Genomic DNA, 25,110 nt, shown 5'->3' with positions numbered 1-25,110 from the left:
GACTTCCTTTATTGTCCATGAATCATTTATCAGTTTCTCTTAAGAATTTCCTCCACAGAGGGAACTTTGCAGACCATTTCCATGAACAAAAACTACACTACTGGAAAGGGAAACCCCCCAATAGCGCCCCATGTTTTTGAGCTTATGTTATCCAAAGCCACTTATATACACTTCAAATTTGAGGATATACCTACGGGAGAAATTTGGGGTTAAGTATCTTGCCCAAGGACACTTCCACCGCTGACCCTCTGATATCTAATGGGCTAAACTATGCAGAACATTAAATGAGGGTGTGTTGAATGGGAAAAAGTCCAATCCTTTTGCTGATGAAACGCAGTCCCACCAGTTTCAGATAAAATGTCTTTGAATGTGATTTCTCCCTCTGCTGATATTTATTTCGAAGAGACCAGAAGTGCATAATGTGTGCTTAAAACACTTCATTTGTCAAAGTCTGTGGGAGAATAGGATAGTCAGTGAGAGAGGGATAAAGAGAGTGCTGACCTCGGCACAGCTTGTATAATAATACCCAAAAGAAAGTGTGTGTGTGTGTGTGTGTGTGTTCAGCCAACAACAGACCCGGCTGTGCACACTGTAATTGGTCCAGGCTTTCTTCCAGATAGCTTAGAGACGATCTTTATCTGGAGGAAGGCCAAAGTCAAGATGGTGCAGAGCTACTTACAATGGGATAAACATTTCCTCCAGAACAAAACAAAACAATCTTGGCTAACTGTAAATACTTTCTCTGTAAATGCCTTCATTTTTCATGGGAACCTTTTGGCTTCAGATGACCTATAACATTAAGCATCACAGTAAACATAAGGCTTAGTAGTAATTTAGTAAACCATTGTATTATGTTTACCTTCCACTCTCCATTGTTGTATTTGAGAGAAAGAAGGTTGGATCAAGATGAATACACTCTGAACTACATATTCACAAAAGGCCACATCCTTTTTCCTCATTTAAAGTTGGTTAAAACATGATGACATATAATACAAGACAAGATCAACAAACCTGTACAGATTACAGCATATTATGCCTACTGTGTCCTAACATGTTTGGCAAGGTATACGCTAAATGTATTTGTTTAACCTGTTAAACCCCATCCCTGTTTTTCAGGTCTCAGACTCGAAAATGACATTTCCAGAACAAATGACCATAACTACACTTCTAAAAAGGGGAACATTTATAATCTTTTTTCTCAAAGTAATGATAAACCTGTGAGTTGGATGTAGAAGAGTCAGAATCAATATAGATGTTTTTTATTTTAAAGAAAATTCAGATTGAACATAGTAAAAAACTGTAAGTGATAGTGTCCGTCCAAATATTCTTTTTTACTTATAGTGAAAACCACCCTTGAATGATGGGTTGGTAGACTAAAAGCTTTAGGAATCCAAAGTACAACATATAATAAGTACCCTGTATCAAGATTGATGCAAAACAAGTGACATTTGACCTTTTTAGAGAGATTTAGCAAAGAAAACTCCACCTCTGGGGTGATTTGGGTGGAAATGGGCGTTTTTGATGATTGACATCTCTTTTGAACCGTTAGAGCGAATAGAATCGAAGGGGAATTTCCACATACACACCAACGTTACCAAAAAAAAGTGGGGGCTTCGCGCATGCAGTTGGCCGTAAACCGAAACCTATCTCACGCTCTGAAATCTGAAACCGGAAAAGTAGGTTTATTGCTTATGGATTATCAAAAATCATTTCAAAGTGACACACAGACACATTGGATTAACCTATGGATTAACTTTTTATCGTTTTAATGCCATTGAAGACAACTTTTGATCAGACAACAACGAAGGTAAGAGATATTGTCGTTTTTGCTACCTAGCGCCACGTGTTATGTCTGTTTTTGTTGTTTATTATGTTGCGAGTTCTTATCATGGAGTGATGATATATTATATACCTGTCGATTCTGTGTCTTCTCACGATGCTAATTGAGGGGTTGGATGTGCAGTTACGATAAGTAATAAGGGTGTTATGAGTGAGTTTCTGTGCAAACGCCGTTAGCATTTTTTTGGCTCGTGGCTAATTCAGAGGGTCAGCGTTAGCTTTGTGATTTTTTTGCAAAAAAAAAAAAAGATCAGTTAGCTGAGTTTCTTCCCGTTACATGGATATGAAACATTCATAGTTTATTAAATATTAAGAAGTCGATTTCTTCTTGTCATCGATGACGTCACTGGCCAAAAACGATACAAGCCTCGATACACACGCTTCACAAAAACTTCCTGGATTACTGAAACCGAGCTCTGAAGCCTCAGCGCAGTATCATCACAACCTGCTCAACCCTGACAGGATGTCGTTAATCGGCTAATGTTCCTGTACAAAACGATACAGAGATTTCTATAATGTCAGTTTTATAGCTTTGAAAAAGGCCAAGACATGGCAAAGACAGACTAGGTAAGGCATGTTTTTATCCTAGCCAAAACCCCGGTTTGCTCCTGAAGCAGTTGTTAATCACGAGGCCCCTACTTACCGGCTAGGAGTGAGGAGTCAGCATCAATTACGGTATTATATAAAAAGGCAATAAAAAAGGTTTTCAAAAATCACACAACCATAACAGGCCCTTGGATATAAAATCATAAATATGACTGAAATATATTGGGCTAATGGGAGCTGTTAAATGGGAGATTAGCTTCACACATGACCGAGCACCTGAAGAATATAAGAAAGATAGAGGAGATAAGATAAAAATCTCAAAACACACAACATTATATATATCCATATCTTTTATTGTCTGAGGATGAGCAAAACACTGATGTTGCAATCACCATTTAGGAAGGACAACACAGGAAGTAACATCACTTTGGCCACAGTAAAGTGGTAGAACTTACACAGTGTAAAATGCTTCGCAAAAAGCCGCACAACATAACATGTTTTACACTGTAAATATCCACGGCATATACAATATATTCACAGGTGAGGTGGGACTCTAAGACTCCAAATGAATGTTTTCCTCATATCAAATTGTAAAGTCATGCTAGACACACAAAGTGCTGCGGTAGCCTACATCACTAGATGAAGCACAGAGTCAGTAAAGCACAGGGAAAGCAGTGTCAGGGTTTTTTTTTTATATTTAGACTACACCATTTGTAGAAAAAAACATTTTACAGCATGGCAGTGGTATCGGTCACATATTATATATACGGTTTTATTTGTACCTTTCAGAGTGTGAATTTTCTTTCGTCCACTTTTATCTTTTTTATTTTGCTGTAGAGGGATGTAATGACACGCCAGAAATTCACATAGATTTAGCAAGAGTCAGAGGAATACGAAGTGAGGTTGCCTTCAACTCTATAGGCACCCAGTTATCTGCATGCATTGTCTTAACATGCCGCTGAGAGCTGAGTATATATCATTTTTTTTTTTTTTCAAAACATCACTTTTTTTAGATGTCTCACTGATGTAGAAAAAGGTAGTAAAAGCCCTATGTGAGCTCAAATGGTTCATGAGGTTATGTTGTTTCTGTAGCATGCGAAAGCTTGATGAAGCCTATAGGATACTGCCCTGCCGCATGGCTGCACAGTACTCCCACTCTCCCGCTTTGATGCTGAGGCACGTAGCTGAATCTGCCTTGTCGATAAATGTATTGGACGCAGGATGACCAAAAAACAGTGAAGCAGAGCCAGCCCAAAGTTGCTCCGCAGGGATCTGAGACTGCACACAGTTTCAATTCAGCCTCTCCTGGAACTGTCCAGCATGAACGCTACAGCAGAGGTGGGCTCAGAGTGATTTACGAAGATGGAATATTGTTTTTTCCAAGAACCAAAGGAACCAATTACAACCTAAGCGCAAACACAGACTCTCTTTTACTTCCAGCAAACTACAGCAGATACTCAGAGAAAAGACTCCACTCTGAATTAATATGTGACTTACGTCTGCAGTTTTGCGTTTAGCGTTAATCAGCGTTTCTGTAAATGTACCAGATTTTGCCCTGGAGGAAGCAATTTAACCCTGACTCCCTGAGCAGAAACTAATCAAATGTTAATGATCACATTTGTAATATTGCTTATGTCTAAATCCCTTAGTTTTTTCTTCTATTCAAAATGTAAATTCCAGTAAACATTTGAATTTTTTGTCACACTGTTCTTTTTTTCGGATTTATATTCTTTCGTCCTCTTTCACTCAAACCATTTCCATTGAACCCTTTTTGATTCAAACTAATTCAAAGTGAATGACACTAATGGCACTTGATGTAGAAAGGGGTAACTAGTGTGAAATATATGTAGCGTTAACTACCTTGATGCGGTTCGTCTGGGTCTGTCTATTGACGGACCCAGACGAACCGCGGTTATTTCTGGTATGCACCTTTCAAACCAATTACAGGTAGCGTACCTTTATGTGCAATTTCATTGGATAAAAAAACATTTTATTTCCTGTTTTGATGACTGGTAAACAAGTAGCCTATTTTCGCATTTACTACCGCTGAATTTGATGAATATACTGTTTGTCTGACCACAAATTACACATAATTAGCTAGCTAGCGCAACCCGGTAAACTGCCAGAAAGAAAGTCGTTCTCTGCTCCGTAGTTTTTTAGCGCATGAAGTGACGGATGGACCGCTTACAACCCAGCAGACAGTTTGACCCATTTTATGTAGCCAGATTAGCGTGAAAGCTCAGTTGAATTAGCAAAACCAGCTAGCTTACTACACAGCCATTACATTAGTACAATTTACCAAAGTGATACTTTAGCTAGCTAGCGCAAAACGGTAGGAAACTGCCCGAAGGTTAGCAGTCAGCTGCTCCATAGTTTCCTATCGCATGAGGTGACGTATTAACCGTTTACAATCCACCCCACTGTTGGCTCATTATCTGAAGCCAGAGACGCATGAAAGCATGGTGAAATTAGCAAAACCAGCTAGCTAACTACAAAGCCTCTAAATTAGTAAAATGTACCAAATTGATACTTAAGCCACATAGTCTAGTCACAGCATAGAGTACGTCACACAGTCAAGGCAACTGTATGAACAATTCGAATACAACCTTTACATCACCTTTTAACAACTTCTGGACTGTTTGAGTTTCGCCTTTGTGGACGCTAACTGACCTTTTAGAAGTTTGAAACAATGGCTTATCCTTGCAATGGTTTGATTGAGGAGCTAGGCCTTTAGGTGCAAACCCTCTCTTAGTCTTTCAACAACCAAAAGAGTCAAACTTAGTGCAGACATTAGTCCTACTGCCAAATCTTAGTGGTCATGATAATATTGTCTTTTTGGCTTTGATTTACTTGTATCAGTTGAATCTGAGGACATAGTTGGGATTATGAGTAATTCTTTATTCTGCAGTGTTGAAACAGGGTCTCTTAAGCAGCAGCAAATATCTGTGTACATGCTTGCGGACAGGGATCAGGCTCTGGTCCCTTGAAGCAGAAGCTGAATATTTCTCCTCCTCTTGGTTTGAGGAGATTTTGCACTTTCAGTCCGGGTAGAGCTTTTACTTAGCGATCAATTCAGTCTTTGTAACAAAAGAGCTACTATTGAGGAGACTCCCCGTTCCAAGCCATTTGTTTTCCCTTAAACTCTTTGGAATTGGAGTAGGATATCGAGATGAGGTTTAAGTTACGTGAGGTGGTGTTTGGGCCTGTTGGAGACTTTCCACTTTCCATTGAGTGCGATGGTATCACTGCACCTGGCATCCTCGACAGTCGTCCTCAGGCTCCGTGTTGTCAGAGGAGTAAGAGCTCTCCTCACTCACTGTCAAACACAAGACGAATAATTAGAACAATATATAATAAGACTGTTTCAGTGATTAGACACAACCTTTAGACATTAACACAAATTGTTTAACTTACACCACTCGGTCTGTATGGGGAGGAAGGCCTTGTCCCCGTTTTCTCTGATCATCTCCTCCATCTTATCCAGTAGGACTGACACACTCCTGTCCTTGCCAGGAATCTTACTGTCCAGGACGTGGTAATAGTTCCCGCAGAATTCAAGTAGTCTTTGCAGCTCCCGCCCGCCTCTAAGAATGTGCTCCTCTATGGGCGTGCGGCCAAGCCAATCACCACAACTGAACAGCACCATGGTGTGGAGGCACGCATTGTCCCCAAACAGAGTCTCTATGTGGGATAGGAGTGTCCGCCTCTTCCTGGCGGTGAGGGACGATACGACGGGAAGCACCAGCAGCAGGGTGTGGGGTCCGGGTCGCAGGAGGGCAGCTCCGCGCTGGGACTCCTGCCGGATGCGCTTCGGGGTTCGCCTCACCGAGAACCAGTCCCAGCCGGGGGTGTCGACGATTGTGATCCGACGGCCGGACACGAGAGCCTGCCTCCTCAAGCACAGCTCTGTCTCCTGACCCGACTCAAAGTACCGACGGCCCAGGATGGAGTTTCCAACCGAACTCTTTCCAACGCCCTTCCAGCCCAACAAGAGCAGTCTTAACTCTGTAAGACCAGAAAGACAGACAAAGAAAGAGTGGAATATTGAGCAAGAGATAGCGGGAAAAACAACATGAGATAATGAGAAATTGTCTAACTGTAAATCAAGAAATCTCTGTCAGTCTTTGTGAGTTTGTGTGCTTCGCATATCTTTAGAACCGCTCATCCGATCCACTTCACACTTTGCAGAGTTTTGCGTGGGATCAAAGGAAGTGCCATTGAATGCTGTTCAATTTGGTGATGATTGCAATATAACAACTTTGTTGTTTGGCCTGTAACGTTTGAACCACAAGTCAAAGTCAAATTGTTTTCTTTTTTTCCCCTGGGTTCGTTGGGACTATAAACTGTACATGAGTAGTGGATGTAGTCCCTGTGATGTCACCCATTGGCCTTTGTAATAGAAAAATATTATACTCACTTACTTTAATAATATCATTGTGTGATTCTTATTTGCTAATGTTTATCTATATTTAGCTAAGCTTGGGAACATTCCTTATTGAGATGATTTGTTGCAATGTTGTTAGTTACACTCTATGTGTACCCACAGTATGACCTTCAACTCAGTTGAACTGAGAACTTCCTGATATGGCCTCCCTAACTCCCTAAACTTCCAGAATGCTCTTTTCATTATCACCAAGCTTTACCCCTCCCTTTCTCCTCTCTCTGTGTTTAAATATGCAACCCAAACTCTATTCTTCGTCTTTCACTCTGCAGACTGTATGCTCTCCGTATGACTGACTGAACTTTCTTGCAAGAAATAAAATACGACAAAGACAGCTGAATGGTTTGATTCTCTATCCACATTTGATAAATACATTCCCACCACAGCCTTTGACTTATGGAGCACATTTCAAACAAAATACATTTTAAGGTCACTTAAATCTTGCAATTACTTTTGTGAACTGAACACACACTGTGAAAGGGTTAAAGTTGTGGAAAACACGGACAACACCCAAACACTTCTATGCCCTGTAGTAGCAACCTGTCAATCTTTGCTACTACTCCAACCAAAGTTCAGCATTATCACCATATTTAGTATGGAACATAACAAATATATACCGAAAACATTCCAAATTAGGTCCCATTTGGCCCATAGTTGGCGTTGTAGCAGCATCTTTCATTATAAAGGTCTGTCTATGTACATATGTATGATTGTCCTCAGAATGTCTCAAGAACCATTGATCCAATCAACTTCACACTTGACATTGTTTTGCTGAGGACCCAAGGGATTCAGTGTCGATTTTGAAGTCTATTGGATGAACGTTTCTCAAAATTGCTGTGATAAGCACTTCCAGGGGCTGAGTAATTGGCCTGTGTGGTACAGGCATGCACTACTCATGGCCTCCCTCCAACTGACCACTGCATTAGTTAGGAATAAAGAGAGAAATATTGATTGATAATGAGTAAGCGGTTTCCTGGAACACCAATACTGGAGTTTTGTTTTCTCTGGAGCAGCATTATGACACGTGCACTCATCTGTCTACTTCTCCGCATGACTAACTCACTTGCACAAATGAATACACTCTGACACACACAACCCCCTCATACCTCTGGGAGGTCCTCCGATCATCTGATCCCTCTGCCTCGCATGTTCCTCCATCCTCATCGTCTCCTCCTCCAGAGCTCGTCGGGCCTGCTCTTCCTCCAGTAAAATCAACTCGTTCACCTCAAAGTACCAGCCTGCGTGGCAGCAACAATACATTATCCACTGTTCGCCCATTAATAATGCAAAACCTACTTAATATTAATGTCAAAACAAACCTTGGTTGTCAGTGATCATTTCCTCAACCTTTTCCATCAGCTCGGGAACCTGCGTGTTGTCTTCGGTTTCTTTACGAGTGTTATCAAAGGCATGATACCTGCAGGTGGAAAAAAACGTGTTTTTAAAGAGACCCTGAACCAATTTTCCACATTAAGTTCACTTTACTCATCATGATGGGTCCTACTCATGAAATAAACAGTAATTTTCACTTTCAGTGGGCGTAGAGCTTTAACTTAGCAATCAGTTCGGTCTTCGTAAACAAAAAATCTCCCATGACTAGACTCTCTGTTCCAAGAGATTTGTTTTCCCTTTAGATTCTTTAGAACTGGTAGGTGGTGTTTGTTTGGACATGTTGGAGACTTTCCACTTTCCTTTTACTGCATCTGGCCCTGAAATTAAAATATGAAAACTTGAAAAACAAAACAAAGACTGGCAATATCTTGAAGGTTATCACAGCTTAGGCTTGAAACTTAAACCCTCAAAATATAAAGTGAACATTGTAGGACTGGGTGTTTTACAATCTGTACTGTATGAATGACTACAAGTCAGAATATCTCCACCTCTGCAGCAATACTAAGCCGCCGGAGTAGCCCTTAAATCAAAGTTTAATGGTTTATAACATGAGATGTGTACAGTTGGCGAGGACAGCCTGTGAAAAAGGTGCTCGACCTACATTAACCACAATGCAACTTGACCGTCCAAACCTCTGTCAGAGATAGGGTGTGTTATGCTAGTTGTAGATTCTGTTGCTCCATCCCCTCAGATGTAATCCATTTACAAACTTGTAGTCTTCAGCCCCAACTAAAGCTGACTCAAATGACATCTCTTAAAGCAATTTATCAGATTGCAAGCGTATTTTAACTGGACTAGGGAAAAAAGGGCCCTTTATCATACACGCAGTAGTACTCACCAAGAGGCGTACAGAGACTTTGACAATTGACAATGTCCATTTAACTGCTGCTACAACCACAATATTCAGTAATTATTATATTCAGCCAAGGGGTGGTTATGTTTTCGGTTTGGTTGGTTTGGCAGCAGGATTGCGTAAAAGCTATGGGCGACGTTTTAATAACACTTGGTGGAAGAATGTAGCACGGGCCAAGAAAGAACCCATTACATTTAGGAGCAGATACACAAAGAATTTTTCACTTTCATTAACATTGGGAGATAGTACATTTGTCCTTGGCGTAGGTCTTTGTTCTCTGAGTGCTCTTTTAGTTTGTGATTTGTTCTGCTTAAACTAACACAGACAAGACAGAGAAAGAGTGTCTTTGTTAAGGATCGATTTCCAGGGGAACTCAGAGAGAATGAAAGAGAAACATTGTACCTGCTACCGCATCTCTCCACCAGCCACTGCAGGGCCTCTCCAGTGTTGGCGATGTGTTCCTCAATGAAGACCCCTTTAGGCAGCTTGTCCACCCCAGTAAAGACCACCATAGAATACCTCCAGGTCCCTCCTCCCAGGGCCCCCAGCTGCTCATCTGCTGCCCTCTTCTCGGTCTCCGTGAAGGGCTGGGTGACCGACACCACCAGCAGGATGGCGTGGGGTCCAGGAGGGCAGAGGATGGCCCCCATGCAGGGCCCCTCGCTGTCCAGGCTCTGCGGAGGCAGTGCCGGGTTCTCCGACTCGGCTCCGGCGTTCTCTTCGGGGTCGGGTTCTGTGTTTTCCACCGCTGGGTCGCTGGGGATGGCCCATGGCGGGGTGTCCACCACGGTGACCCGCCGCCCGTAGATCTCCGTCTGACCCACGTTGCTGTGGGTCGTCTCCGTCGCAACATCGAAGACTTCATCTCCCAGGATGCTGTTGGCCGTGGAGGTCTTACCGGACTGAGGCCCCCCCAGGATCAGGAGTCTGCGCTCAGGGGGCTGTCGGCTTCTGGGGTCCCCTGTTGAAACAAAGTGTGGTCAAATGTATCTCTGTTTGGCCCCTTTATTCAGTTGGATAACTTTTTGTGCTTCGGGTTAGGTAAATGGATTCACTTTGTTTTGGAGGTCCAATATGGAGCCTTGCCCGGGGCTGGAATTTGGCCGGTAGTGTTTATTTGATAGATCGTCTACATATTGTAATCTTTCACTGTCAATGTGTATATATTGTACATTTTAGTTCTGTTTTATTTTTGTATTTTGAGATGTTTCTATTTTAGGTTTATGTTTGTTTATTTTCTACTCTTTTTCATATTCAAATGATGTGCAATACCTTGCTTTAACATGCTGACGAAACGTTTTACCAAATTGGTATTAACAAACAAAATTGTATCTTTATCTTATCGTACTTTCCTTTTTCCCCAGGTTTCTATATGAGGGCATGAATCCAGAGCTCAGGTGAGAGCGTTAACATACATTATTTTGTCCACACATACAGAACACTTTCTTTTGTTTGTCTTATAGCAAGCTATTGTGGCTGTTACTTTGATTTTAAATTAAACGTTTATCTTTTAAACACGTCGGATCTCTTTACTCCCTTTTTGGATCTCTTTGGAAGGCGTGTCAAACTGCAAACATCCTACCTGGAGACTCAAGTCTCGTTCGGTTCCAAGGATGGGTTTGTTGATTTTATTTTCTGACTTTGGCCCCTAGAGGAAATGATCCTGATCCTTTGGTTTGTTCTAATCTCCTGTTCTGTCTCCAAAGTTTGGTCTTGTCCAAGTTTTTTTGTGTTCTTCTGCATTCTTATTACTCTGGTGTTTTCAATCTCCCCTGTATCCTCTATCCTTTATTTCTGTCACTAGATTTTCCTCTTCTTATCTGAGCTCCTTGTTACCTCATACCTCTTAAACCTCCTTTTCCTCGCCCCCTCTTTCACTCTTGTCCTCATCCCCTTCTCTCCCCTTAATCTCCCTCCCAGCATGCCTCCTCTTTGTTTTCATCTGTCCCTAGCTTTTGGAAAGAATTGGGTCAGAAAAAGGACAGACTTTGGACTCCTTCCAAAGAGAGTGACATGTGGACACAATATGATTTAGCAATCACATGAAGAGGATACATGTTTTGATAAACGACGTCACAGATATGAATGTTCACCAGGAAGGCAAGAGGGTAGATGCCCGCTCTGTGTGAATATGTCAAGAGGGAGGAACATAGAGTGAGGAAAGTTAATTGATTTACCCCCATTACTCATCACTGCTGACACTTTCGATGTGAAACACAGGAAGTTGTTCCCAGCAACAGTTTCCCAGTATTGAGGATGTTTTGGTTGCGTGAACATGAAATGGCTGTGAGGGTTTACCCCGGATGGTGCTGTGACTGAATGATGAGTGATGTGGGGGGGGGGGAAGGTGTGCAGCAAAGGATGAAAACCTACTCACCAGTGTCAGAGGCAGAGGACACAGCAGCCATCTTGTGTGTTGAACCTCTGGCTTCCTCCTCCTCGGCCCCCCTCCTCCTTCTCCTTCTCGCCTCCACGGTTGGATTCCTCTTCGAGCCTCTTCAGAAAGCGACGGATCCTGAGTGGTGTTTGAAAGGCTGGCAGCTCGAATGCTTCTCGACTCTCTCTTTCTCCCTTACCCTCATTCTACTGCAGTGTAACCCACACTATCGTCTGTGTACCCCTGCCTCCCTCTGCCATTCAACCTCTCCCCCTCTTTCTCCTTAGTAAAACAAACCTATTACCCTCCACACCCCCTCAAAACCACTATGGCTCCTTTTTTCTCTCTCGTCCTTTCCCTTCTGCAGCTCTTCTCCTCGTCTCCCTTTTTTGTCTATTTAATCTGCCGGAGCTAGAGGGGAGAGATTGTGCAATGCAGGAGTCTGGTAGCCAAATCCACCCGTGCTGCAGCAGCTCCGAGAAGATGTCTCGTCATTTTTTTTCTGAGGAAATACAGAGAGAGCTGGTCCTCCCACTTGCTCGTATCACACAGCAGCAGCAGCAGCAGCAGCAACAGCGTGGCACTGTATGCAGACTGCAGTCAGGAGGACAGATAGAAAGATGGATAGACAGAGAAAGAGAGGGAGAGAATGAAAGAGAATAAGGAAAGGAGGGGGGCAGAAAGGGAGCACTCTGTTCTCTGTTTACAGCTGGATGTATTCCCCAGCTGCTGCATCATCGTGCACAAACACAACTATTTATATGAAGCCTGCAGACATCAAAAACATTTTTGTGAAGCAGGGAGGGGATGTGGGCTATAATGCATGAATGAATTGAAATATTGATATAAGACATGCAGCCACAGCTTATATAATACATAACACCTTCAATAAATAGCATCTTATTGTGATACTGGTTGTGAGTCATTTCTAACGGATGGTGGGTATACTAATTATAAATCACCCTGAATGTATGAGCTCATCCTTGGCTCCTGAACAGGTTCATTATGCACGCTATATGGCGAGATACATTCAAGGACCCAAGCACAATCACGTGTTTAACCAACATATGGTTATTATTTTCTTCATAGTGCATACATAATATTTTAAAACCTCTAAAATGTTCTAGCCGTTGACGTACTCTCACGTAATGGGGCGTTGTTTCAACTCTGTTGCGTCGCAGCTGTTTTTAAACAAACACTTTAATTAGACTTGCCACTCTGCCGTAAACCGATAGAAAGTGTCGAACGCTGACCTCACGGCGTACGTCGTCGTGTACTGTCGCAAACCTCTCTCCATGTGATGCTACAATCTGCAGTCGGCTACTTTGGAAGCTAGTGTGTGTGTGTGTGAAGGTGCAGAGCAGACTTTAGTGTTTTAGCAGACTAAACCCCGTCTAACAAACATGGAGGCAGCCGACGAGTTCATGAAGTACCGTTCACCACTGGTGTCCAGGTATGCTAGCAAGGAAATGGCCTACAACTTCAGTGACAGGAAGAAATTCACCACCTGGAGGAAGCTGTGGATCTACCTGGCCAAGGCTGAGAAGGTTTGACACATTGAAGCTGCAAAAATAACAAAGCTAGCTTGTGCCCTTTCTTGTTTATATGCACAATATGTCATGCTTTGTAAGTGAACTAAAGTTTGCGACCTTTAGAGAGCACTATCAAGTTCCCTGCTCTATATATAGTTTTAAGGAGGGACAGCCTTTGGGAAGTTTCTGCATGATGCATGTCACTATAAGAGCTATCTCTGCTCCTTGTACCATACAACTGGGAACTAAACACATAATATAAAGTATCAAGACAATCTATAAGGGCAACAAATACAACAGTTTATCAGAATTCATGTTATTGTTCAAGTTCAAAAGTTATACAACTCTCAGAAACCATGAATACATTTAGATTGTAACCTCACTTACAAACACAATGAACATTTACTTATTTAATCATACGTTTTAACTTCTAGTTATAGAGGAAAATGAGGTATATACAACTAAAAACGTGTACATTTGTATTTTAGTATACCAAGTACTACTGGACTATTCATAAAGATGGAGTCTAGTAAGAAAACAAAGGTTATATTGAACTTCATTTCTGTTTTACACCAAATATCATGTTTGCGTTCTTTACTCTGATAACCATTGACAGCAAATGTTGGCAAAAATCCACCAGCATCACTGCAACAAGCCTTAACAATTTTTCTGGTTGATTTTTTTTGGCACTGATGCAATATACAGATTTATACATTGGTCCACTTAAGTAGCTTCTTTACATCTTCTTAACCTTCACTGTCCGACAGTATCACACATGAATAGCCTCTGTATCAGTTTATATACATGCTCCATCAAATGGAAGAAATCCTATGTGTGCATTAACAGTTCCCCAAATACCTTACATATTTTAATTTCATTTGGAAACGTGTGGTCTTTATCACAATTCAAACTAATGAAAATGTGGGATTGAGCAATGTTTGGTATCACAGCCTGCAATCATGCCGTCATAGGTTATTAAAAAAAAAAGAAGCACCCTCTGGAACATGTTGACATTTAGCTTGCAGACGAAACAGTCACGTGATCTCTCTAAGGTCCATCAGCTCATGTTTAGCACACAGGCATCAAGGCTCATCACATGCAGACATGTGCTTAATATTCCTCTCTTGGCATCAAAAACACTCAAATCCTAATTCTGCAAATCTTATAATTACTTAAAGTGAGTTCTGCATTAGCTATATTAAAGCAGACAGGAGTAGGAGGGGGTTAACTGGAGACAGACCCTCTCTCACATGCATCCCCTCACATGTCCACACACTAATCCCAGCTGATCAGAGTCCATTCTTTCTACATTTGGGATGTTATGTTAGCTTGCTGCAGAGATACGAGGCCTGTGTGTGTGAAAATAGCACACAGAGAATGTCCCAGTAACAGGATCCAGAACAACCCTGAGAGGCTGCGTGTTACCAGCCTAATGTTTTTAATATTTCTTCCTTTATTCAGTCACTATTTATAGACTTTCTAACAGACTGATCTTTGACCTTTAAGCTTTAGCCCTCCTTTAAAGTCCCTCACAGTCTTACATTAAAGTGCCTAAAATGAAGGCCTAAAAATGTCTCGATAGCCTTAAATATGCTTTTCATTAGCCATATAATGTAATGCTCTTCTGTTCTGTTATCTGCAGATAATCATAGGGGTTATCAGAATTTCTTTAAAGCTAATTCATGAAGCGTTCACTTCCAGCTCCTTAACATTTAGTGTTTACTTTTAGCTAGATTTAGACTTGTTATTTATGATTATTGTATTATTTAAACATGTTAATAAATTCATGAACTTAAAGTAATTTTAGGGGTAACTTTAATTCATAGGCTTCTCGTTTTTGTTCATACTTCAAAGGCTTGAGTGTAACATAGAAATGGTTATTAAATGCCATTCTATGTGGTATTACAAACATTTAACTTTTTAAAAACCTGCACAAACCCCGCCTTCAAAGCTTTTGTAAATCAACCCATAATGTTTAGATTTAACATTTAGCTGGATAACAACCTCATAACTAACTATTACTTTTGTATTCTTTTTTAAACATGTCAATAAATACATTTTCCTAAAGTAGTTCTCTGGCTTATTTGGATGTGTAGGCCACCATTTTCTCTTCATATTTCTTCCAGTATGTGTGCAAAATACAAATGCTTATTAAATAATATTCTATGTGGTCTTTAAACTCTTACATCTGCAGAAAGCCTTCATCAAGGACTGGGTCTCAGGCTCTATTTGTCAATTCTGTAGTCCCATCACATGACTGCTTTATCCCGATAGAGACACTTTAATCTAATCAGGATCTCACGAGGAGAGCACATGCCTGTCGACACTGTAGAGAGGACAGAAGGATAAGTCATCATCTGTTCAATCATCCCAAAGTGACGTGATTATTTTAATAGAACAAGGATATCAAATCATAATAAAATCCATGCTCTAATAACATTTACTGTACATCTCTATCAGCAACCTCTTAATTCTTCCACTGCCACTACGGTTTTTTGCACTACTAAATACTGGTAATATTTACATTAATTATGTGACCGTCTATGTTTTATGTTTCCTGTAGATATTTAATTGCTCTTTTTACTGCACTGTTAGTGTTCAGTTTTACTATTATGCTGCTGTGGTTATTGTATTTTTATAAGTCTGGCACAACAATTTCCTTCGGGATAAATAAAGTCTTATCTTATCTTATTCTTCATCACTCTCCTCCTCCTCCTCAGGCGTTGGGTCTGCCCATCACCGACGCCCAGATTGTGGAGATGGAGAGCCACGAAAAGGACATCGACTTCGCCATGGCGGCCGAGGAGGAACGTAAACTCCGACACGACGTCATGGCTCACGTCCACACCTTCGCTCACTGCTGCCCCACCGCCGCTCCCATCATCCACCTGGGAGCCACCTCCTGCTACGTGGGAGACAACACTGTAATTATTCCGTACATCGCACACTTTCTAATCAATAATCTCATATTTTTAACTTTTTTTTCCTTTTTTTAACACTTTATTGATTGTTTTTTCCCACACATAACACAATAACAGGAGAAAATACAGAGTACAAATGCAGGTGCTATATAAAAAATAAATACGAAAAAGATGACAAAACAATAATGATAATAACATAAAAAGACCATTACAGTAATAGCAATGACAAAAATAAACCAAAATACATGACATGATAAATTAAGGAACTTTCTGACCACATATAAAGAATAAAATAAAGGCCTGGGACTGAGTGTTTGATAAAATGACAAACAGGAAACAGAGATAAGGGAGTTTTATGCTTTTACCAAATATTTGGAGGCTTGAATTTGAATAAAACACTATTGACAAAAGGGAGATAGGAAATTAAAGGGGACATATTCTGCTCATTTTCAGGTTCATATTTGTATTTGGTTCCTCTACTGCAGGGGTCGGCAACCCTGGCACCGTAACCACTAGGAATAAGTGGAATAAGTGTGCAAAATATTTAAATTGTATTTTCGGATCCTGAACGAGATCGCCGCCAGAGCGCTTCTCCCCGTTACCTGCAGAAGGAAGCCATGCACGCAACGCAGCCCCGCTCTCTTTAACTCCAGGCGACTTTCTGCCGCTTTCCTCCGTGGTGCAGGGCTGATCGTTTCACCACAGAGGAAAGCACTTCACAAATGGCAGTACCCATAAGGAGCTGAACAAATGCCGCAGTTTTTGCGTGGCTGTGTCTTTAGTTGAAAGCCCAGTGGCGATCTGCTCATCTCTCATCGAAATAACATGCTACACAGGGGCGGACTGGCCATCTGTGTGTTCTGGGGAATCACAGAACGGACGGTCGTCATTATTATTATGCCGTTTAAACCAATTATTTCAATTTGTTTGTTAAATTCGGCATCATGTAAGTTGCGCTGACAGGTCCACACACTGCTTCCCCACAGCGAGGCTCCCCCGCCCCCCCGTTGATAATTCACGATCGTCGGCACGCTGATACAATTCTTTTTTTTTAATGGCACTTCATATCAAAAAGGTTGCCGACCCCTGCTCTACTGTGACATGTCTCCATGCTTTAATGTTCAAAAAGCTCTTTATTTGTCTCATACTGCCTGTGCTGCAGCACCTCTTTTCACCCTCTGTCTGAAACCAGAGCCCAGTCTGCTCTGATTGGTTAGCTGGCCGGCTCTGTTGTGATTGGTCAACCGCTTAGAGATGGCCCGCCTCTTAGCGCACGCACAATGTGTTGGAGCGCTAGCCAATAGTAGCGCGAGTGTTATTTAGTGATTATCTTTATAACACACTACAGGAGAGGGAACACCCCAAACATCATAATGGGGCCTCTTTAAGTTGCTCAAGCTGAAATAAAAAAATAAGTACTAAAAATGTAATCTCATATTATCTCTCCCACATGTCTTGTAATAATAAAACATCTTTAAAGGGTCACTATTTCCAACAAATGCCATCTGCATTACATAATATTGCATTAGGTAGGTCACGTGTAGTGCTTTCCTTTAAAGTGTTTTTGTTTCTCCCCCTCAGGACCTGATTATGCTGCGTGACGGATTTGACATCCTCTTGCCTAAGGTGAGGCTCAGCTGTTTGCCAGGAACACGCACAGTTATGCATCGTTGTTACATCTGTCTTTGCAGGTCTCAGCTGTTCACTAACAAGTCAACAAAGTAGAAATAATCACTGCAGTTGTTCTTTCTCAGTTCTTTCTCACACATACATTCATAAAGAAGCTAAACATGCAAGGTTATATAGAGTGTATTATGCAATAACTCAGCAGCACTTGTTTTCTCTGCTACAGCTGGCCAGAGTCATCGACAGACTGTCAAAGTTTGCGGAGAAATACGCTGACCTCCCCACGCTCGGCTTCACACACTACCAGTGAGTCTGAATACTGCTGCATCTCACCACAGGGGGTCCGCGGGGTCTTAAAAAGTAATTTAGCGAAAATTAAGGTTATTAAAAAGTATTAAACGGCATTTTCCAAGGTATTACATTTTGTAGCTTGTTTTCAATAAGTATATAAATTGTCCAAAGAGGTTGTATTCTACAGTCTGCCTGAATGTAATCATTGCGTAGGTGTGTAGTGTGATTCTGTGTAGTTTATTTATGGCATCCCGTTGGGTTTGACGTCATCTGAACAGGACATCGCACGCTCACTGCTTGATAGCGCGCAAAGGTCCGTTTACGCCGGTTGTTAAACAACATCGTTATGGGGAAATGCAAGTCTGCGTCCAAATGGTTGGAAGATAAGGAGGAAGGACAATCAATACTGTATATAGTCAATGTGAGGTAAAGTGTGTCGCCAATGTAACCGGTTAAAACTCCAAGTGGCGATGAGGTCTTAAAATGTATGGAAAGGGTCTTAAAAAAGGTCTTAAAAGGTTTTACATTTGACTTCAGGATTTATCGGAATTTTTATCTGACATTGATGGGATCTGAAGTGTGTTGTAACATATTGGGTTTTTTTTCCTTTGATTTTTAAATGATTGAAAAGTATTTTTATGTTTAAAATAAGGCATACAATTGTTGTAAATATGATTTAATTGGTCTGAAAATGAATGCTTTAGTGTTGTTTCAACTGCAGATAATCAAGAGGGTTTATCGGACTAGTTATTTGAAATGTTGAAAGGAGCCCGTTATCGCAGTTTCGTCTGTTGTTATTTACTAAATATTATTATGTATTACTTTATTTATTGTATGAACTCTGCTCTGCCCTCAGGCCGGCCCAGTTGACCACGGTGGGGAAGCGAGCGTGTCTCTGGCTTCAGGACCTGGCGATGGACATGAGGAACCTGCAGAGAGCTCGGGATGATCTGCGCTTCAGAGGCGTGAAGGGCACCACCGGCACCCAGGCCAGCTTCCTGCAGCTCTTTCAGGGGGAACATGACAAGGTCAAAACACACTAAGTTCATATTTGTTTGTGGTGTTAGAGAGCATCCTAATATATGGTATCACAGACTTCACAAATTGCAGATATCACAGATCGCCAGCCTGGTTTACACTGCTATGCAAATTGTGGTTAAAAAAACGTTCATCCCTTCACAACATCTGCGATGGGTTTCAGCCTTGCTTGATTCACACCGATCTTGAAAATCTTCATTTTGAACTCGATTAGACTTCTGTAAAGTTAAACATAATTGGGTAAGTGGCATAAAGAAGGTATATGGCACACTGAAGGACTGAAGAGAAACACTTATAAACACTCTCTGGAGCACTTAATACCATGATGACACTTATACACACAATCAACAGGACGCTGGTAAATTCTCACCCCGGTTTGTTTTGAATTCTTGAAGAAAAACAGTTTTTTTTCTCACGTGCATCTACTGTGAACCAACAATCCATAAGAACAAAAAGTTGTCCCAAATTCAAAGTAACATAGGAAGAGATATGTATATACAAATCATAGTTTACAAGTTTGACAATTTCCACCTGTCATTATGTTCCTCCATCAGGTGGAAGATCTTGACAGAATGGTGACAGAGATGGCTGGCTTCAAAAAGTAAGTTCTGTCGGACAGATTTTCGATCCCTGCCCCTAATAATAATCAGTAGAATCACTGGAAGGAATGTGATGTGTAACACATGACAAACAGACAAGCTTATGTTGTGTTATTATGCTCCAAATATCTGGAACAAACTCCTAGAAACCGGCAGGTCCGCTGCAACTCTGACTACTTTTAAATCCAGGCTGAAGACTTTTCTTTTTGAACTATTTGAACTATTCACATCTTAAACTGCACTGTAACTTGTATTCATGTATTTTTTAAGGGTGGTATATAGAGACTTGCTCTGCTATTACCCCGTTGATGTTGTTCCCCTCGCCCACAGAGCCTACCTGGTGACCGGACAGACGTACAGCCGGAAGGTGGACGTGGACTGTGTCTCCAGCCTGGCCAGCATGGGAGCCTCTGTGCACAAGGTGAGCTGCAGGAGGAGGAGACGCATGGAGAAACATCGCCATCTAGTGGAGTCTGAAGGACATCTATTTGTTTTTGTACCTGACGACTTTAAATTGATGCTTAATTCTAATCCCTCTGTCCTCTGCAGATCTGTACAGACATCCGCCTGCTCGCCAACCTGAAGGAGATCGAGGAGCCGTTTGAGAAAGATCAGATTGGTACATTTACGCACATATTACACACATTTAATTTCTATTTGAGATGTTTGCATTTTGAAGTCTTTTAAGTTCTCTAATGTACAATGCCTTGTCTTTTTATGCTGCTGCAATGCAAACATTTCCCAAATTGGGATCAATAAAATACTTCTTATCATCTTATCTTATATTATCCTGTAATAGAGTGGTGCAGGGATGACGTATTTTTGTAGGCCGACCTGGAAGTAAGCTGCGCAAGGGTTCCCTCGACAAAAAAGCAACAGGATTTCTCCATTGGATTTTGGAATATTGTAAAAAATAAGTTCTGTGGAAAAGGAACCTGTTTTGATAAATGCACGTTTTGTTCAGCCGGATAATCTCCACATGTCTCCTACTTTTATCATTTTCGAATCATAAATCTAATCACCAGAAGCAAAATGCTAACGTTATGCTATATAAAGGAACTACAGCCGAGTACAGCAGCACGACTTCAACGTCACGCCAACTTAAGATCCATATTCAAAAAGTTGAAGCGTTTGTTTGAACAGTTTGCAGGAGGCAGGTACTTGCTTTCAAGCAGAACAGGGCAAACAAACTTAGCGGGAGTGTTTACGTGTTAGGTGGAATGACGTACAATGTCCTCGACAACTTCTGTAGTCCTATTCAGCCACATGTTAACAATCATCGTTTTTCCATCGACACGTCAACTCTTCAGAAATCACCAGTGGGGTCACTGCTGATGTATTTAATGTCGTAGAACAAAACGTGATCCGTCTCTTGACTTTGTGTCAACCACAGACCTTATTTCCAGCTATTTTCCTAAAATATGTTCAAAAAACCCGTTGACTCTGAGACGAGGGAACCGGATGTGGTAAAATGCTAACTCACTTCCGGGTTTAAGGATTCGTCACGGCACCACTCTATGCCGGTATCAGTACAGCCTTTATCAACATCACATTGTCTTCCTTCCTCCCCAGGCTCCAGTGCTATGCCCTACAAGAGGAACCCGATGCGTGCGGAGCGTTGCTGCAGCCTCGCCCGGCACCTGGTGGCGCTGCTGTCCGACCCGCTGCAGACTGCCTCCGTCCAGTGGCTGGAGAGGACGCTGGACGATAGCGCCAACAGGTCCCCGCCACACACACACACACAGACACACACACACACACACACACACAGACACACAGACACACAGACACACAGACACACAGACACACAGACACACAGACACACACACACACACACACACACACACACACACACACACACACAGACACAGACACAGACACACACAGACAACTGACTCAGCTGAAGGGGTTTTCTCTGTTGCTTCCTCTTCTTATAAACCAATGTTTCTGTTGGGAAAATACTGAATGTACTCTTCTAATATCAGAGTAGCACATGATAACAAACGCCCAACTGTAACTGCGTACATGAGAGGATGTATGATTAAGATAAAATAAGATGGGACTTTATTCATCCCGAAGGAAATTGTTGTGCCAGTTACCATTTTTTTACAATAAACACAGCAGCATAATAATATATATATATATATATATATATATATATATATATATATATATATATATATATATATATATATATATATATATACATATACACACAATTAATGTAAATATTAACAGTATTTAGCATTTAGTAGTGCAAAAACCGTAGTGGTAGTTACGTAATTGCACGTTATTTATCGAACATTTGACCTAGAAGAGCATCAGGACTGTTTTAGGCATACGATAGCTATGTGATTAACATGATGATTCAGCCTCTATGGAGATAGACATATGACAAGCATGATCATTTCTGACGTGGAGCTAATCTGAACTAAACATTGAATACTGCTTTCTATTCCTCCATCTTGTGACTGTGTAACTCCCTCTCTTGGATATCAGCATGTGAAGGACACTGCTCAGGAACTAGTTGATGCTCTGTATGTGATGACTACTTCCATTCTGGAGAGGATCAGAAATACATGGATCCTGAGATTGAAGCTCAAGCCGGTGACCAGTGATATTTTTCTAACAGTTTCCTTCTTGCTCTTGCAGGAGGATCTCCCTGCCCGAGTCCTTCCTGACGGCGGACATCATCCTCAGCACTCTGCAGAACATCACAGAGGGGCTGGTGGTCTACCCCAAAGTCATCGAGAGGCACATCCGCCACGAGCTGCCCTTCATGGCCACAGAGAACATCATCATGGCCATGGTGAAGGCCGGAGGAAACAGACAGGTGCTGCACTTCATTCATGTTCGAAAGCTGCCATAAAGTATATATTCATATTAGTTTCCACTTTCACTAAGTTCAAGGCTTTATTGTCATGTGTGCATAGCTACAGTGTAGTTATGACAATTAACATCTTAGGTCCCAGGCTCCTCCAACAGTGCAACAACAATAACACCGATAATAGTGCAAGTAAATAAAATAAAATAGAGTAGAATAGAAATTGTGCAGAATAGTCTATATACAGTAATTGGAATATTGATATATATAAGTTGCAGACAGATGAATGTTATGGATGTTCTTTCAAAAGTTCCGGTGTTTAACAGTCTTGTGGCCTGTGTTAATTGTTTTGACCAATTTCAGTCCAGGTCATCACTACCAATTTGTATTATTTTCATGATTTTCACTTTTAATACAAAGGCAAAAGGTTCAACAGATGGATTGGATATGTGTGGACAAAAGTTGACGTTACTAAACTTAAAATAAAACTCTGTCCTCCTTCAGGATTGCCACGAGAAGATCCGTGTGCTGTCCCAGGAGGCGGCGGCTGTGGTCAAACAGGAGGGGGGGGACAACGACCTGCTGGCCAGAGTCCAGAAAGACCCTTACTTCGCCCCCATCCTCGGGAACCTGGACTCAGTCCTGGACCCCAAGACCTTCATCGGACGCGCCCCCCAGCAGGTAGAACACTGACAGCCCCCCCTGTCTTTATTTAAGAGCTCTCAGCATTGGTTATGTTGAATATCTCTGTATTAATGACCTCACCACCTTCAAAAAACGTACAAAAACTCACCTCTTCAAACTTCTTTTAATGTGTGATTGTTGTTTTATTGCTCGATTTTAATGTGACTTTTATTATTTTTATTTGTTGTCCTTTTTTACTTCCTCTGTAAAGCGACTTTGAGCACCTGTAGAAGCGCTTACAAAATACATTATTATTAATGGTATTATAATTTGATTTTAAGAAATGATATGGTTACAGGGCGGTCAAAAAAAACCTATGAAAAATCCAAATCCAAAAATCAAGAGTTTTCCGTTCCAGTTATTTAGTTTAAAAGATCCTTCCATTAAATTATATGACATTATCATCTTGTAACTTGATTCCTGGTAATTAGTTTAATTATTACAACTGTTTTTACCAGGAATACAGTCTTATTTTTTCACAGTTTTTCCAAGAAATAGGATAAGTGAGTTTTTCTTAAAGGGGACCTATCATGCAAAATGCACTTTTGTACGTCTTTTATACATGAATATGTGTCCCCGGTGTTCCAGGGAACTCACCAAGTGTCAGAAAACACAACCCTCTCTATTTTCCTCCATACCCAAATCTCTAAAAAAGGGGCTGCAACGGATCTGATAAAAACTGATCCAGATTTGAACACTGTCCTGACGTCAGGACAGTGGCGCTACGGCTATTGGGCCAACTCCACCAATCAGGAGGAGACAGCCACGGCCATTGCCGTTCGAAAGCGCTGGAGACGCTGTAGTACATATGCCAGGCCTGTAGGTGGTGCTGTTCTCACAGAATCAGCCCTTGCAAAAACAGAGCTAAAAAATGTCAAATTGAGCAAAATGAGGCATGGCTAAAATGCATGATCTGTTTGGTATTTTGAAAAGAAAAAAGTATAAATATGCCTTCTATAGGTATGGTCCTACACTATATTATTCAAATATAGCATGATAGGTCCACTTTAAGAGAAATACCAAAAGTAGACGACAGTCATCTTGTCTATCTGTTGAGGAACCTGCGATCTAAGTTCATACATTACATAATTACACCCTAGTTTTGTATATGTGATGACAATGAACCTTGAATGAATCAGTTGTCTTGTCTAGATATTTCCCAGAAGCTGTTTGAGGCTTAACATTAACAAAATATATGACAATGATTTGGTAAAATAATCTATTCCTTTCTTTATTTCTTCCCTGTTTTCTCGTCCAGGTCACCAGGTTCCTGTCTGAAGAAGTGCGCCCCCTGCTGGAGCCTTTTAAGGCTAAAATGGATGTCAAAATTGAGCTTGAGCTCTGATGTGCACACAAACACACGCACACACACACACGCGCACACACAAGCCAAAAGACTAGTCCTCATCATGTTGGTAGTGAACGCTGAATCTCAAATAAAAAATACAATACATTTCTGTCATACTGTTTTCATTTCTGCCTGCGGTTTTTAAATAAAAATGGACTAGAATGTGAAAAAGATATGCTTTTATTTAAAAAAATAACTCAAACAGTGATTAATGTGGTCATAAATTATGTTTATGACCACATTTTATCTTTATTGACGGGGTACCAAAGGTCATATGAGTTCCCGCTTCATACAAATAAATGTTAATACTTTAGTGAATTATTAATCCGTTGTTTCCTTACTTAACATTTATCACGATCCCCCTGAGACTGCAGGCTGCTGAGGACGCGCTTCATTCACTCTTTGCTCTGTGTGGTTTGTGTTCAGACTTTGTGGTTTGCTTTCAGTTACCGAAAAGGTAAACTGTGAAACTGAGGAAACCCACTGTCAGATCTGGGAGGAACTCGTTCAAGAGGTTGTAAATCCTAAAAGGCTCAAAGTTCAACCCAGCCCCTAAACAAAAGAAGCCATAACTTACCGTAACTCACAGTGTAGTGCACCACAATACAGGGCATAAAGGGAGGTTTTTAGTGAACAATCTCAACATTTTGGTTTGGCTGTGACCATTTGATTGCACACCTAACTCTTGAAATAACCACATAGGTAAGCATTGTGATCATAGTGATGTTATATGGCTTATTCACTCTGTGTGAAACATCTGGACAGCAGCGTGTATCATCTGTTAGTGTCATTATGGTAA

General features: G+C 41.2%; 2 protein-coding genes across 3 annotated transcripts in view; one reads left to right on the top strand and one right to left on the bottom strand.

Moving 5' to 3' along the window:
* Window positions 1-2,717: 2,717 nt before the first annotated feature.
* On the bottom strand, window positions 2,718-12,057 carry si:dkey-110g7.8 (GTPase IMAP family member 8). Its single transcript, XM_034143087.1, has 6 exons — window positions 11,449-12,057; window positions 9,474-10,032; window positions 8,146-8,243; window positions 7,933-8,064; window positions 5,800-6,390; window positions 2,718-5,701 (listed from the first exon to the last, which is right to left on the bottom strand). Exons 1-6 carry the CDS (start codon window positions 11,477-11,479, stop codon window positions 5,628-5,630), a joined length of 1,485 nt encoding a protein of 494 aa, XP_033998978.1. The 5' UTR covers window positions 11,480-12,057; the 3' UTR covers window positions 2,718-5,627.
* Window positions 12,058-12,697: 640 nt separating this feature from the next.
* adsl (adenylosuccinate lyase) overlaps window positions 12,698-25,110 on the top strand; it is a 28,892-nt gene continuing 16,479 nt past the window's right edge. Inside the window, exons 1-12 of one of the 2 annotated variants that reach the window (XM_034143550.1) lie at window positions 12,705-12,995; window positions 15,701-15,904; window positions 17,483-17,527; window positions 17,754-17,833; window positions 18,675-18,846; window positions 19,411-19,457; window positions 19,786-19,876; window positions 20,005-20,074; window positions 21,028-21,175; window positions 22,108-22,288; window positions 22,784-22,960; window positions 24,222-24,416. In XM_034143550.1, coding sequence (XP_033999441.1) covers window positions 12,852-12,995; window positions 15,701-15,904; window positions 17,483-17,527; window positions 17,754-17,833; window positions 18,675-18,846; window positions 19,411-19,457; window positions 19,786-19,876; window positions 20,005-20,074; window positions 21,028-21,175; window positions 22,108-22,288; window positions 22,784-22,960; window positions 24,222-24,308 — 1,446 coding nt within the window. In that variant the 5' untranslated portion in view covers window positions 12,705-12,851 and the 3' untranslated portion in view covers window positions 24,309-24,416. Of the gene's footprint in view, window positions 12,996-15,700; window positions 15,905-17,482; window positions 17,528-17,753; window positions 17,834-18,674; window positions 18,847-19,410; window positions 19,458-19,785; window positions 19,877-20,004; window positions 20,075-21,027; window positions 21,176-22,107; window positions 22,289-22,783; window positions 22,961-24,221; window positions 24,417-25,110 lie in introns of those variants that run through there. The other variant, XM_034143551.1, reaches the window with a different exon arrangement.

The sequence above is a fragment of the Trematomus bernacchii genome, unplaced genomic scaffold, assembly GCF_902827165.1.
Source record: "Trematomus bernacchii unplaced genomic scaffold, fTreBer1.1, whole genome shotgun sequence".
Taxonomy (NCBI): domain Eukaryota; kingdom Metazoa; phylum Chordata; class Actinopteri; order Perciformes; family Nototheniidae; genus Trematomus; species Trematomus bernacchii.
The sequence above is the reverse complement of the archived record's forward strand: the minus strand, read 5'-3'. Positions and strand labels throughout refer to the sequence as shown.